Source organism: Sphaerodactylus townsendi, linkage group LG11 (assembly GCF_021028975.2).
Source record: "Sphaerodactylus townsendi isolate TG3544 linkage group LG11, MPM_Stown_v2.3, whole genome shotgun sequence".
In the NCBI taxonomy this organism is placed as follows: domain Eukaryota; kingdom Metazoa; phylum Chordata; class Lepidosauria; order Squamata; family Sphaerodactylidae; genus Sphaerodactylus; species Sphaerodactylus townsendi.
Window position 1 is genome coordinate 8748514 of NC_059435.1, and position 11805 is coordinate 8760318.

An 11805-nucleotide genomic window follows, 5' to 3' on the forward strand; every position below is an offset into this window, starting at 1 on the left:
AGTGGGGGGGGGGTCACCTCAGCTGGCCTGCGGGCCTGATAAGCCCTCTCAAGGCAGTAATCCTCACTGTGAGCTCCCCAGTTCAGACAACTACCCAGTGTCATTCTGAGGCCAGCCAAGGCAGCACCATCTCCCCCCCACCCCCCCGGGCCCAGTTCAACCAAGTCAAATTTATGTCATAGCCAACCCTCGTAACAAATGAATTTGACACCCCTGTTTTAGAGGCATGTTCCACTTGCAAGTGAAGCAGATCAATAGGATCCAGTCTTTCCTGTGTGCAGAGCAGATCCGTATCTTGTGACCAGAAGGGAGAGAACAGAAGCTGCTGCTTTAAAGTTACACACAAATGTTTCATATGACGTCATTTCTCCTGGGCTACCTTTGGCTATATTGAGCTGGCAGTCTCTTTGTCTCCCAAAAGGGCGAGTTAGATTTGTGTACTTTTCAAGCCAGTGCTTTGAAGATGTTTCTGCAGAGGCTCAAGTCCTGCCAGAGGTATAATTGTTTCCCAACCTTTTTTCACTCACATACCTCTTGGCAACCCCTTTCCCTAAAACTGTGCCCCCATATTAGCAAATCCATTACATAATGGTTTTTGTGTGCCCCCAAATGCACTGGTGCAGGCCCCAGGCTGGGAACCACTGCTCTACTATACTTTGGTTGTGTGGTTTTCAGAAGTTCATATTAAATATTTTTGCCAGATTTGTTTTCAGTTTTTTTACTAGATTATCACTGATCTCTCCTGAACAGATTGTTCTCCTGTTTGTCTTACCATCTTTGTTTTGTTGCCATACCAAATGAAATCATGTTTTAAGAAGTTGAGAACTTTGTGTGCTTAATAAAAAGAGGGTTGTTGTACTCTCTTAACAGTTGATTCTTATTTCAGGTGGTCACGTACTGTTTACAAGGCTGAGGTATGTTTCAATACCCTTTCTTATTTGAGCATAGAGGTTAACTCCCTTTTGAATTTACTTCATATATATTAAAAGTTAAAGCAAGTCTCAGTACTTCATTAATATGTTTATTCCAAAACGAGCAGGAGATCACTTTCAGAATGGTCATGGTGACTTGAGGACATGCCGCAGGATTCTTTAAAGAACTAATAGTTGCCAGTGGTTTAATTAATTCATGTTTATCAGACTGAAGTGTCTATTTAGAACATGTGGAGATGGCAGTAGTTCTCTAAATATTACTTTGAGAATGTTTATCATAGCTGTTCTGGAAAGGTAAACTGCAAGTGTGGTCAATTTTCTCACTTGGAGCAGGAGGCAGGGATGACTTATAGCTTTCTGTCTCTGCTGACAGGCATTGCCCTTTTTTGTTTATTTCTTGCCTACAGGGGCAGAGCGAGGGGGAAATGCACTCGGGGCGCATGCCCTGCGCCCTGTTGCGGCGCTGCCTGCCCCCGCCCTGTGGGTGCTATGCCACTGCCTGCCTACAAGCATGATGCAGGGAATTTGGAAGGAGTTCTGCCAATCTGGGGCTTCCACTGCAAAACTCCATACAGCTACCTAACATCTAATTGGCAGTGAAACATTTCTAACAGTTGGCTTGTAAGGGACTCAGGTTGCAGATCCTAGGCCCTGCAGGTTTCTGGAAGCCGTCTTCTCCGGAGGACACTTCTGTTCCATAAAGTGTATCTTGTCTCATTTGTTTGCATTTCTTTTTCTTTAGAATGATCCAGTTCAGAGAGAGAAAGCTCTGGCAACCTTGGTATGGGAACGATACATTTATCTGTTTTCTGATAAAGGAATTTGTAAACTCTTGCAAGTATATAATATGACTTTCTTAAACCTCACATTTCGACTTTCCAAGCAGGGTTCTTATTATAGCCATGATGGACATTATGTGGTGTCCAGTTTACCATATGTTAGATTTGTATTTAGTCTTTTAAGATGTATATAAATCCCTGTGCAATGCATTTAATCGAAGAATTGCTGGAATTTGGGAGACGTTAAGTTTATTTACATGAGCGGAGGATCTCCTCAGAAACATGCTTTGTGTAATATTCACTCATGCAACTCAGTCATATATTGCTGTATGTGATGCCCACTCTTATTTCTTTACAAATAAATATATAAAATAGGTGCAAAATAATGTTTATTTCCCCCCTCCTTTCTCTCTGTTCCACTCCTGGCAGGAATTTAATTCCAAACCCCTTTATAATTTCCCCTGAAGTTGTGTGGCTGAGCTTTATAGCAATTTCGAAGGGCTCCGTTATCCAAGGGAAATTACTAGGTCACATTGAACAAATTAAAATTTTATTTATATATGTTGTTTAGCTTAAAGGGTTCAAGAAATAATTTACAACAAATGGCAACAACTTCTGCTGAGGTTCATTTCTAGATTCTTAATGTTTCTTCCTATTTCTTTGGCAATTTGACACTTCATAGAACACCACCACAGGTTTAGCACAGACAGCCTCCCTCTCTCTAATACAGCGCAGACTAAATCTTTCCTCCAGCATAGCATAAACAACCATTCCTCTCTAAATGTTGCTCACGCACTCTCGCAGTTCAACTGAACACAGACTGACTCTCACCGTTCAGCACAGCCTCTCCCCAGTCACTCTCCAGTGTCAGCTTCTCATCCCCTCTCCTCCTACAACTTACCTTTCATTTTAAAGAAACGCATAAAATCTTTTACATCGTTACACTACATTTCTCTTTTAAAGCCCAATGGGATCAAAGTCTTGATGACCACAAATCTGTATTTCCTTTCAGAGAGCAACCCCCAGAGACAGAGCAACCCCCAGCTGGGTGGGCAGGGCTACCTCCCCCATTCTTTCATCCAATTCAAACGGCCAGGAAAACAGAGCCTTTAGAGCAGGCTCATGGAGGGACGTTTCCCCAGATGAACTCATAAATTTAGATAGGCCATGGGGGTCACCACAACATAAGGAACTATATTAAAGGAAGGTTGAGAACCACTGCACTAGAGCCAACCTGAATATCTAGTACTCGATTCTAAACTGCCATTTGTTCTTATTGTCTGCAATTAGGACAAAAATAGCACTCGACAGAAACAAATGCAGAATGAAGGGAAATACTTAAACATTATATTCATAGCCTTTAAAACTTTTGCAGGACGTCTTTGAGATAACATCTGATGCTGAAGCAACTCAAGTAATAAATATTGCACAGTCTTTGTCAGAAGCATTAAAAGCTTTTTGTGAAAACAAAGCAGCTGTAAGTAATCTTATTTTCACATTGCTTATTTTATTCGATTGTTTCATTTTGTGGTATTTTTGATTCTAAAGCTCATCTAAGTGCTCGTTTTCTGATTTTATAACAATAGCAACAGATCTTGTATTAGTTATGCTATTCAGAAGCTTCTGTTCATTGTCAAAAGGTTAAATTAATTGCAGAAACATCTCTTTTTTTGCTTATCACCTTTGTTAATCTTTTTCAATGGCTTTGTTTTTTCATCCTTTGACCAGCAATATTTCTAGTTCAGGGGTCCCCAATGTTGCTCCCACCAGCTCTTTTCCTGGTGCCCGCTAAGACTTTTGCCCAGCAGGATTTCTTTTCTTTTTAAAAAAAGAAAAGAAAATCGTAAATGTTATATATTAATACATGTCAACAATTTAATATCCACAATTCTACATCTTCATTCTTAAATAGCATGATCTCCCAACCATTGTCAAAAAACAGCTCCTCCAGTAAATATTCTAGAGCACAGGTGTCAAACTCGCGGCCCTCCAGATGTTATGGACTACAGTTCCCATCATCCCCTGCCAGCATCATGCTGGCAGGGGATGATGGGAATTGTAGTCCATAACGTCTGGAGGGCCACGAGTTTGACACCTATGTTCTAGAGCAGGGGTAGGGAACCTTTAACACTCAAAGAGCCATTTGGACCCGTTTTCCACGGGAAAAGAAAACACTTGGAGCTGCAAATAATTTTTGACATTTAAAATAAAGATAACACTGTATATATTGGGGTTTTTTACCTTTTACTTCGCTCCTTCTGAGAAGCGCATGGATGCGTCCGCCCTGCTGCCTGCAGGGCGGGCAAGGATGGGGCCAGCGGCTCGGCCTTGCCGGCCGCCGGGAAAGCACCCACCCCTCTCCAACGGGGCAGGCGAGAGGGGAAGCCCGAGGCACGTCCCAGCCGGCTGCGGGCAGTTGGTGCGCCCGCCCTGCTGCCTGCAGGGCAGGCAAGGATGGGGCCAGCGGCTCGGCTCGTGGAGCCGCAGTGCAAGGGCAGAAGAGCCGCATGCGGCTCTCGAGCCACAGGTTCCCTACCCCTGTTCTAGAGCCACTGAGAAGTTATTACCGGAGAGAAAATAAAATGCAATTCTAATTTTCTTTTATATTGGAAATTCCAAAAATAATCTTGTGAAATACTGAGAAAAAGAACAGACACTGAGGAAAATTTCAAAACAGGTCTAAACTGGTAGCCTGTTTGGCTGAACGAGTTGAATTTCTGCCTGCACTGTGCTAATATTGGCTGGAAGCAAGATATGTCGGTATATGTCAGTGGAAGCAAACTAAACTTCTGCTTTCATTGATATGGTTGAAGCAAGGAGGAGAATAAAGATTACAGAACCACAATGTAGGCTTTCTTATTATACTTTGTATTGCCAGGTCAGTGGCCATTCACACTGGGTTTTGTTTTGGTTTATTTCCCAGATAGTGTTATGAAATTGTTTAAGAATTTTTTTCGTTTGCTTTCTTTTTAAGCCAGTTGGGGAAGTGATAGGCAGCCATTTTCATGAAATTATTTGGAATCCTGCAGTCATATGTGGGTTGAAGAAATTACATACACAAAGACGGTGGAATCAAGAGGCCCAACCGCCAGACACATAAGGTGCTTTACATGGTGAACAGTGTGGAGATATTGCTGGTCAGAAAAATAAGGGTGAAAACTCTTTGTCTGTGTGCCTGTTCACTTCAGATTGCCCAATACAGTTAAACAGAAAGATTTCTGAAAGTGCCCCCAGCATTTTGCTCATTAAGATCTTGTCCTTGGCTGTTTGCTGGAAACTGCTCCTGGAAGTGAAATGTTCCAGTCCCAGCGGAGATTGTACCTTGGGCATACCCCCCCCGGCATAAAAAGGAACCCAGTTAATGCTTGTGTAGAGTCATGACAACAAATTCTGGAAAGAATGCAGCTGGCACGATTCCTTTTCTCTGTTTTTTTTTCACTGCTTCTCCATTGTGTGTGCTGTTTAAAAGTCAGCTAGCTCCATAGCAACTGTTGAGCCTTAGCTTTCCTACAACTTTAACTGGCTGTACGTAGTTCATACAGGCGATAAAACTTCTTTGTTCTTCTAGCTCCAGCATATTAAAAACCTTCCACCACTGTTGCGGATGTTTCCATCAGAACACAGAAATACTACTAATCCAGGTACTCTGTTAAATGGATATAATATACAACCCTCCCCCGCAACTAAACCCAACATCATTAACTGCATTTGAAGTTCCATGTTTGTTCAGTATTTTCTGCCACTGTTACCTTGGCTTATTTTTTTAATGCAAGTGTAATTTGAAGGTTTCCATAGCCAGAATCAACCACCTGCAGTGGGTTTTCCAAGCTGTGTGGCCGGGGTTTGGTTGTTTTGACTCCTAACATTCTGCCTGCATCTATGGCTGGCATCTTCAGAGCCCTGTCTCGGCAAGAGGTGTTTCTCTTTATGGCAGACCACAGCCACACAGCCCAGAAAACCCACAACAAGAAGTGTAATAATCTGGTGAAGGTGAGGTTTGATGGGTGTTGTGTGATGCCTGGAAACCCCCACTATTTATCTGTAGCTATTTTCAGTAACGGCTCATTAAAATTATGTCCTGAATGCTTCTAAGTATGAATGGTTCAGTGTGGTCTGCAGCCCAGACCTGTTGGAAACATCCCGGAATTCAGGGTCTACTGATGTACCCGTCCCCTTGAATGTGTAGAGATGAACTGATGACTGAACATGACTGTCCAATTAGGAATATGACTACACAGTTGAAATACACTGTAGAAAGCCTGACATGCAGCAGGATCAGATGGGTAACTGGCAATGTACTTTGCTTATAGCTAAGCACGTAGGTGCATGGATAGGTTCATATATACTAAAAATAACATGCTATATTTCAGGCACGTGAACATGAAAATAGAGTTTTTGAATGAATTCCAGGCTTCACCATAGCGGTACAAACAATTGCAAATTTTGCTAAACTTCATACAAGCTCAGATTCACGTAGTTCTGTATCGTATTTACACGCTTCAGTTGCAGCGTCTCTGTGCAATTTGTATATTTTGGTGGCGGAAAGAGAGTCAGAGACAAGTCATTTGTAGTAACAGGGTGTTAAAACAGCTGTTGAGCGTGGGCCCCTTGATCTGCCAAGCAAAGAAAGACCACTCAGCTGCCATCCAGCAGGATCAGTTCCACTACTTGTTAAGATTTGCCTTGGTTTAAAAGCAAGGTGGCCATTCAGAGGCTCGGCCTGTCATTCCAGTAGTGTGCCAGCCTCGCCCCTTGCCGTATAGAAGTGCTAATGTTCTGGCACAGGCCAGTTCCTTGCACAGGCTTAGTATCTACCCATGGAGGAGGCTGCTTGCTGATGCCCCTCTCCTTTCATTGCTGGGCTTGCCTCCTTCCCAATCAGTCTTCAGTGTCAGACCAGCATAACCAGAACAGCAGTGTGTGTGGAAACACAGGGAATAGCTTCATCTGCTGTCAGAAATTTGCGAAATTGTTTTACTCTTCCAGAAACTCTGGAACCTTATTTGAAATTCAGAACAGGCTAAACACAGTTCTGCTGATGCATTGTGCTGTGGTTTTTTTCCCTTTTCCAGGAAAGGAGGAGGAGAGGACTCAAGAGCTTGCTTCTGATGGCGTTGCACCGTTACCGGGCCTGCTGGGAAAAGCTCCAGGCCTGCTGGGACACGCTCCAAGCGCTTCAAATACCTGCCAGACGGGGCAGACGATATCTTCCTTTACAGTCGGTTCCAGTGACCTTGCAAGAGAGACCAGCATCAGGATGTCCCTTGCTTTTCAGTTGGGAAACTTTGCTCTCGGAGTCAATCAGTGGATGAAGCAGTTCAGCCAAGCTGCTCCTGTTAATTTCCAGCCTAATCCAGGTGGAGAAAAATCTCACCCCAGTGTGTCTTCACAAAATAGTTACCCAAAGCAGTGTCACCAAGGAAGCAAGACTCAGAAATATGACAACAGAAAGGCAGGAGGTAGAGTAAGTAGGTGGGACAATCCGGGAGATTCCTATTCTGCTACAGGAGAGTATCCGGTAAAGTGCCCTTCGCAAGGCGCTCCCTCTTGGTACAATGGTGGGAATAGTAATCATGTTCCTGCATCTCTTCCTGCTGCAAGTAATCGCCTTGGCTGGCCGCAGGCATCTGGATACCAACAACAAAATCTGCAAGCTAATGGAGGAGGCGTTCAGTTTCCCTTTTCTGGTGGCCGTTCATACAGTGATTATCAACAGCAGAACACAGAGATGAATAACATGATGGGTCAAAGTAGTGAAGATCCGTCTTCCAGCATCATGAGTCAGCTTCGTGGGAAAGATCCGGCTACTCTGACTAGGATGCTTCAGGAGCTGGTTCCCTACTATCCAGATCTTCAGAGTAAGTACATGAAATAGTCTGAGAGTTGAGCTGACAACACAACCGAACTTGAAAAGCAAGTTCTCCCTCTGAGCCAGAGGACATCTTCTGGTGATTCCCTCCATCCAATCTTCCTGATTCCTGTGGAATTTATCACCTTCTCAGTTCTTTTTGTTGCCTCACAGGGAGAACAGTTAGCTCAGTTGCCTCCACTGTCACTCTTTCTAATCTAAGTTCTTGTCTTATGAGAGTAGCAATCCCTGGGAGCAGCAGTGGCGTAGTGGCTAAGAGCAGGTGCACTCTGATCTGGAGGAACTGGGTTTGATTCCCAGCTCTGCCGCTTGAGTTGTGGAGGCTTATCTGGGGAATGGAGATTAGCCTGTCCACTCCCACACACGCCAGCTGGGTGACCTTGGGCTAGTCACAGCTTGTCGGAGCTCTCTCAGCCCCACCCACCTCACAGGGTGTTGTGAGGGGGGAAGGGCAAGGAGATTGTAAGCCTCTTTGAGTCTCCTATAGGAGAGAAAGAGGGGATATAATTCCAAACTCCTTCTCCTTCTCCTTCTCCTTTTCCTCCTCCTCCTTCTTCAGTACCTACTTTCTAAAACCTTTGCAGCCTTAAATTTTAAGGGAAATCAGGGAGGCAATGAGCGACCCAAGTCTGATATCAGATCCAGACTTAAGGGGAACAAGGAAATCTTTCCCAATGTTAGTAGGAAAGAAAAGATTTTCCCCCTTCCTCAGTTCTTTGAAAAGCAGCTTGAAGCAGAAGGGCAAAGTCCATGGCAAATAGGCAATTTCCAGGTTTTACTCATTGAATGCTGTGCTTGTTTATGCGAATTAAGTACTTTGCAGGCTGCCTTGAGCAATGGACCGATGGCAGTCCTTCAATCACCTGGACTACTTTCAGAGAACAGTGAAGGTCACATCAGGGATAGTCAGGACAGATGTGCTGACCAAGCATCTATGAACATGTGAGACTACAGCAGTGGCAATTAATGCATCAGCTATAAGGCAGCAATTGTCTGAACTGGAAAAATACTTCAGCTTGTCCCATAAAGTCGCCATCTCAACAAAAGGGCAAATAGACTACTTGAAGCAGTTTCCTTCAGGGCCAAAGGAACTTTGGACACATTGTCCTTCTCGGCCAGGGTCTGGGCCTTGGTAGCAGCTGCTTGACATATGCTGCGGCTTAGAGCATTGTAAACCAACTACCACTGCAAGGCAATTATTTCTGCATACCATTTCAGGGGGAAAATTGTTCAGTGAAAGTCTCACCAGGATATTAGTAGAAACTAGAGATAACACCAGTGCCATGCTCAGTTATTTAAGGTGCTCAGACAAACAACCTCTGGGGACCAGAAGTGAACTCCACCTTCTATAGACAGCACAAGATACACTTAAACTTCTTTCTGCCCACAGCCAAAACACCCAGAGGGAAAAATTATGGCATGCCTTACACATCAGAAGAGCCATTAAAATATTTGTCCTCAGAACACAACACATAAGCAAGATGGACTCTTTATATCCATTTTCCCTCCAAATATTGGCAGCAAGTTTTGAAGTGCCATCATTCGTCGATATCTTAAAAGATTGTATTGCTGAGGCATATCAATCCCAGAAGCTAGAGGTCCTGAATAGGATCCCAGAGCATTCTGTTAGTAGCACTGCAACTAATTCAGCCCTCATTAAAACACCTCTGTGAAGGAAATATGGAAGGCTGCAATATGGTTCTCAGTTTCTACTTTCATTAGGCACAAGATTAATACCGGCAGCTCTGCCAGTGTGGCGTTTGGTAGGAGGGTCTTGCACCATCTAGAAAGTTCAGACTGATGACCCACCCTGTTCTTAGGGACACTGCTATGGGACATTCCAAAGAATGTCATCTGACTCAGAGCGAGAGTGACAGTTGTCAATGTACCATAAAGGGTCCTTTCCCCCTGACTGTTGGAGGACATCTTGCCTTCCCAAGTCATCATTCTTTCTCCAGGCAACTGATTGCTTATCCCTTCCTATTTCTCTCTCTTCTTTCTGAAGCCTCTGTCAGGCATGTTTCAGTTCTGGAATTGACTGTTGTATTTACATAGTTTAATAGCTTATTGACTGCTGTTCAGAGCTAGTGAAACTGGGGAGGGGGGCATATTCCAGAAATCAGGAATAAGATTCCTTGTTCCTGCCTCCCTGACTGGATAGTGAGAATCACCAGAAAATGTCCTCCTGTGCTTAGCAGAGAAAGACCCTTCACGGTAAGTTGCCAGTGGTCATTCTACATGGTGATCTTCTTTATCAAGTATCCACAACAAATCTGCCTGCCAGAAGGGAGGGAAGAAGAATTTAACTGCACCAAAGGCAAATTAAGTGATTTTAAATTGTAGTATATGTTTCTGCAAAAGCAGAGGCATTGGGGTCAAGGGAAATCTTCCTAATACAATACAATAATATGGCTTATTCAGAATACTGAAAACAAGTTTCTCATGGTGGTTAGAGACAAAAGTATAGAAGTTATCTTCAGTTAGCAATAGCACATTTTTACCATTGAGAGCTGCATCCCTTCTGTTGGATTATATTTCATATTTTGCTGATATACCTAATTGTGCCCCTCTAAAAGACCTTACTTGAAAGGCAGCTGCAAAAGGGCCGCAGCTATCTTAAGATCTTCAAACAAGATCTTCAAGCTCTCTGTACTGTGGATAGAGCCAGTGGTGAAGAGCAGGTACACTCTAATCTGGAGAACTGGGTTTGATCCCCCCCTCTGCTGCTTGAGCTGTGGAGTCCTATCTGGTAGACTAGATTAGCTTGTGTACTCCAACACATGCTAGTTGGGTGACCTTGGGCTAGTCACAGTTCTTTGGAGCTCTCCCAGCCCCACCTACCCCACAGGGTGTTTGTTGTGAGGGGGGAAGGGAAAGGAGTTTGTAAGCCCCTTTGAGTCTCCTACAGGAGAGAAAGGGGGGATATAAATCCAACTCTTCTTCTGCTTCCCTCACTCCCCAAGACAGTGCAGCAGAACATCTTGGTTCTTGTAGCGGCTGTTTAATTTTATGCAGCTTTTAATATCAATGTGTAGTTGTAGAAAACCATGGGGTGAACCTCACACTGACAAAGCAGCTTGTAGCAGCTCAAAGAATTAGCCAATTTTGTAGAAGTTCTCAGACTGGTAATTACTTACTTTAAATGTGCTTAATCTTTTTTTCTCTTTTCTCGCAGGAATCGATATTTATGCACTAGCTCAAGCACTGAGTAAACTCAGCTAAGACTAAATAGGAAGAATGAATGAAGTTTCTGTGTGACAAAACTGACTGCTTAGATCTGGCTTTGTATAAAACTTCTCTGTTCCATGACAATATTTGTTCTGTATCTAAAACCAGCTGTAGAGATAAGACATGCTTTATTTTTTTTCCTTTGAAGCTGCTCAATGGTAGCAAGAAGATTCACATATGCTAAAAACACAGAGTCCGTGTAATACTTTCTATTAGGATCAAACAAATTGACATAATTCGGTTATTATAAAAGATATTACACATTTCATTATTGCTCTTGATTTTGTGTGGTCCAGTGTGTCTGTACAACTTTTTCATTTTCTAATAAACCACAATGTTCTTCGAAGAGTCTTGAGATTCTTGCTGTTTCAACTTACATTTTATGTTAATAAACAGCTAAAACAATAAATATAACTTCTTCCACAGGGAGAATTCTGAAATCTCAGAACCTCTTTCTAACTTGGATCAGCGTGGGATAGAGTTGGAATTCAATGCAAAATTGTCGCTTAGAATTCCTGATAAGAAGCGTACTTAAAAACATTGCTCGAAAACAAACTGTATTGCTGCTGTGCTTTTCTCTGACATGTGCTCCAGTTACAGATGGTATCACATCCATTTGCTCAGTGTTTCACATGAGGTGTATACAAAATCACTAAACAGAGTATTTTTTTTCTCATGCAGAGTTTGTAGCTTCAGTACAACACAGAGGGGGAATACTGTTAGCATCCAACTTGTACCAGTTAGCATTTCTGTTCCTAAACTATGACTACTAAGAACAAATTGTTTACCTTCCATACAGTCATGCATTATCTCCTGTCATCAAATATTATGCCCTGGTTGTACAGGCTGGTGCTTTTGTTCCAATGGGTTTTCCTTCACTTTCCTCCAACTTGATGCCACAGGATGCCTCTTGAGCCTAGGTTAGCTTGTCAGTGCAATCCATGGAGACCAGGTAGCAGTGAACACTCCATTGTATTGATCATGACTCAGAACAACA

The 11805-nt window shown here is 43.1% G+C and overlaps 1 protein-coding gene across 2 annotated transcripts in view; it reads left to right on the top strand.

The window, feature by feature from the left end:
• Nucleotides 1-11154, top strand: part of LOC125441260 — a 29815-nt gene extending 18661 nt beyond the window's left edge. Inside the window, exons 13-18 of one of the 2 annotated variants that reach the window (XM_048511730.1) lie at nt 887-914; nt 1675-1713; nt 3087-3188; nt 5280-5352; nt 6778-7569; nt 10756-11154. In XM_048511730.1, the coding sequence (XP_048367687.1) occupies nt 887-914; nt 1675-1713; nt 3087-3188; nt 5280-5352; nt 6778-7569; nt 10756-10802 (1081 nt within the window). In that variant the 3' untranslated portion in view covers nt 10803-11154. The remainder of the gene's footprint in view (nt 1-886; nt 915-1674; nt 1714-3086; nt 3189-5279; nt 5353-6777; nt 7570-10755) is intronic. The other variant, XM_048511731.1, reaches the window with a different exon arrangement.
• The last annotated feature ends 651 nt before the right edge of the window (nt 11155-11805 follow it).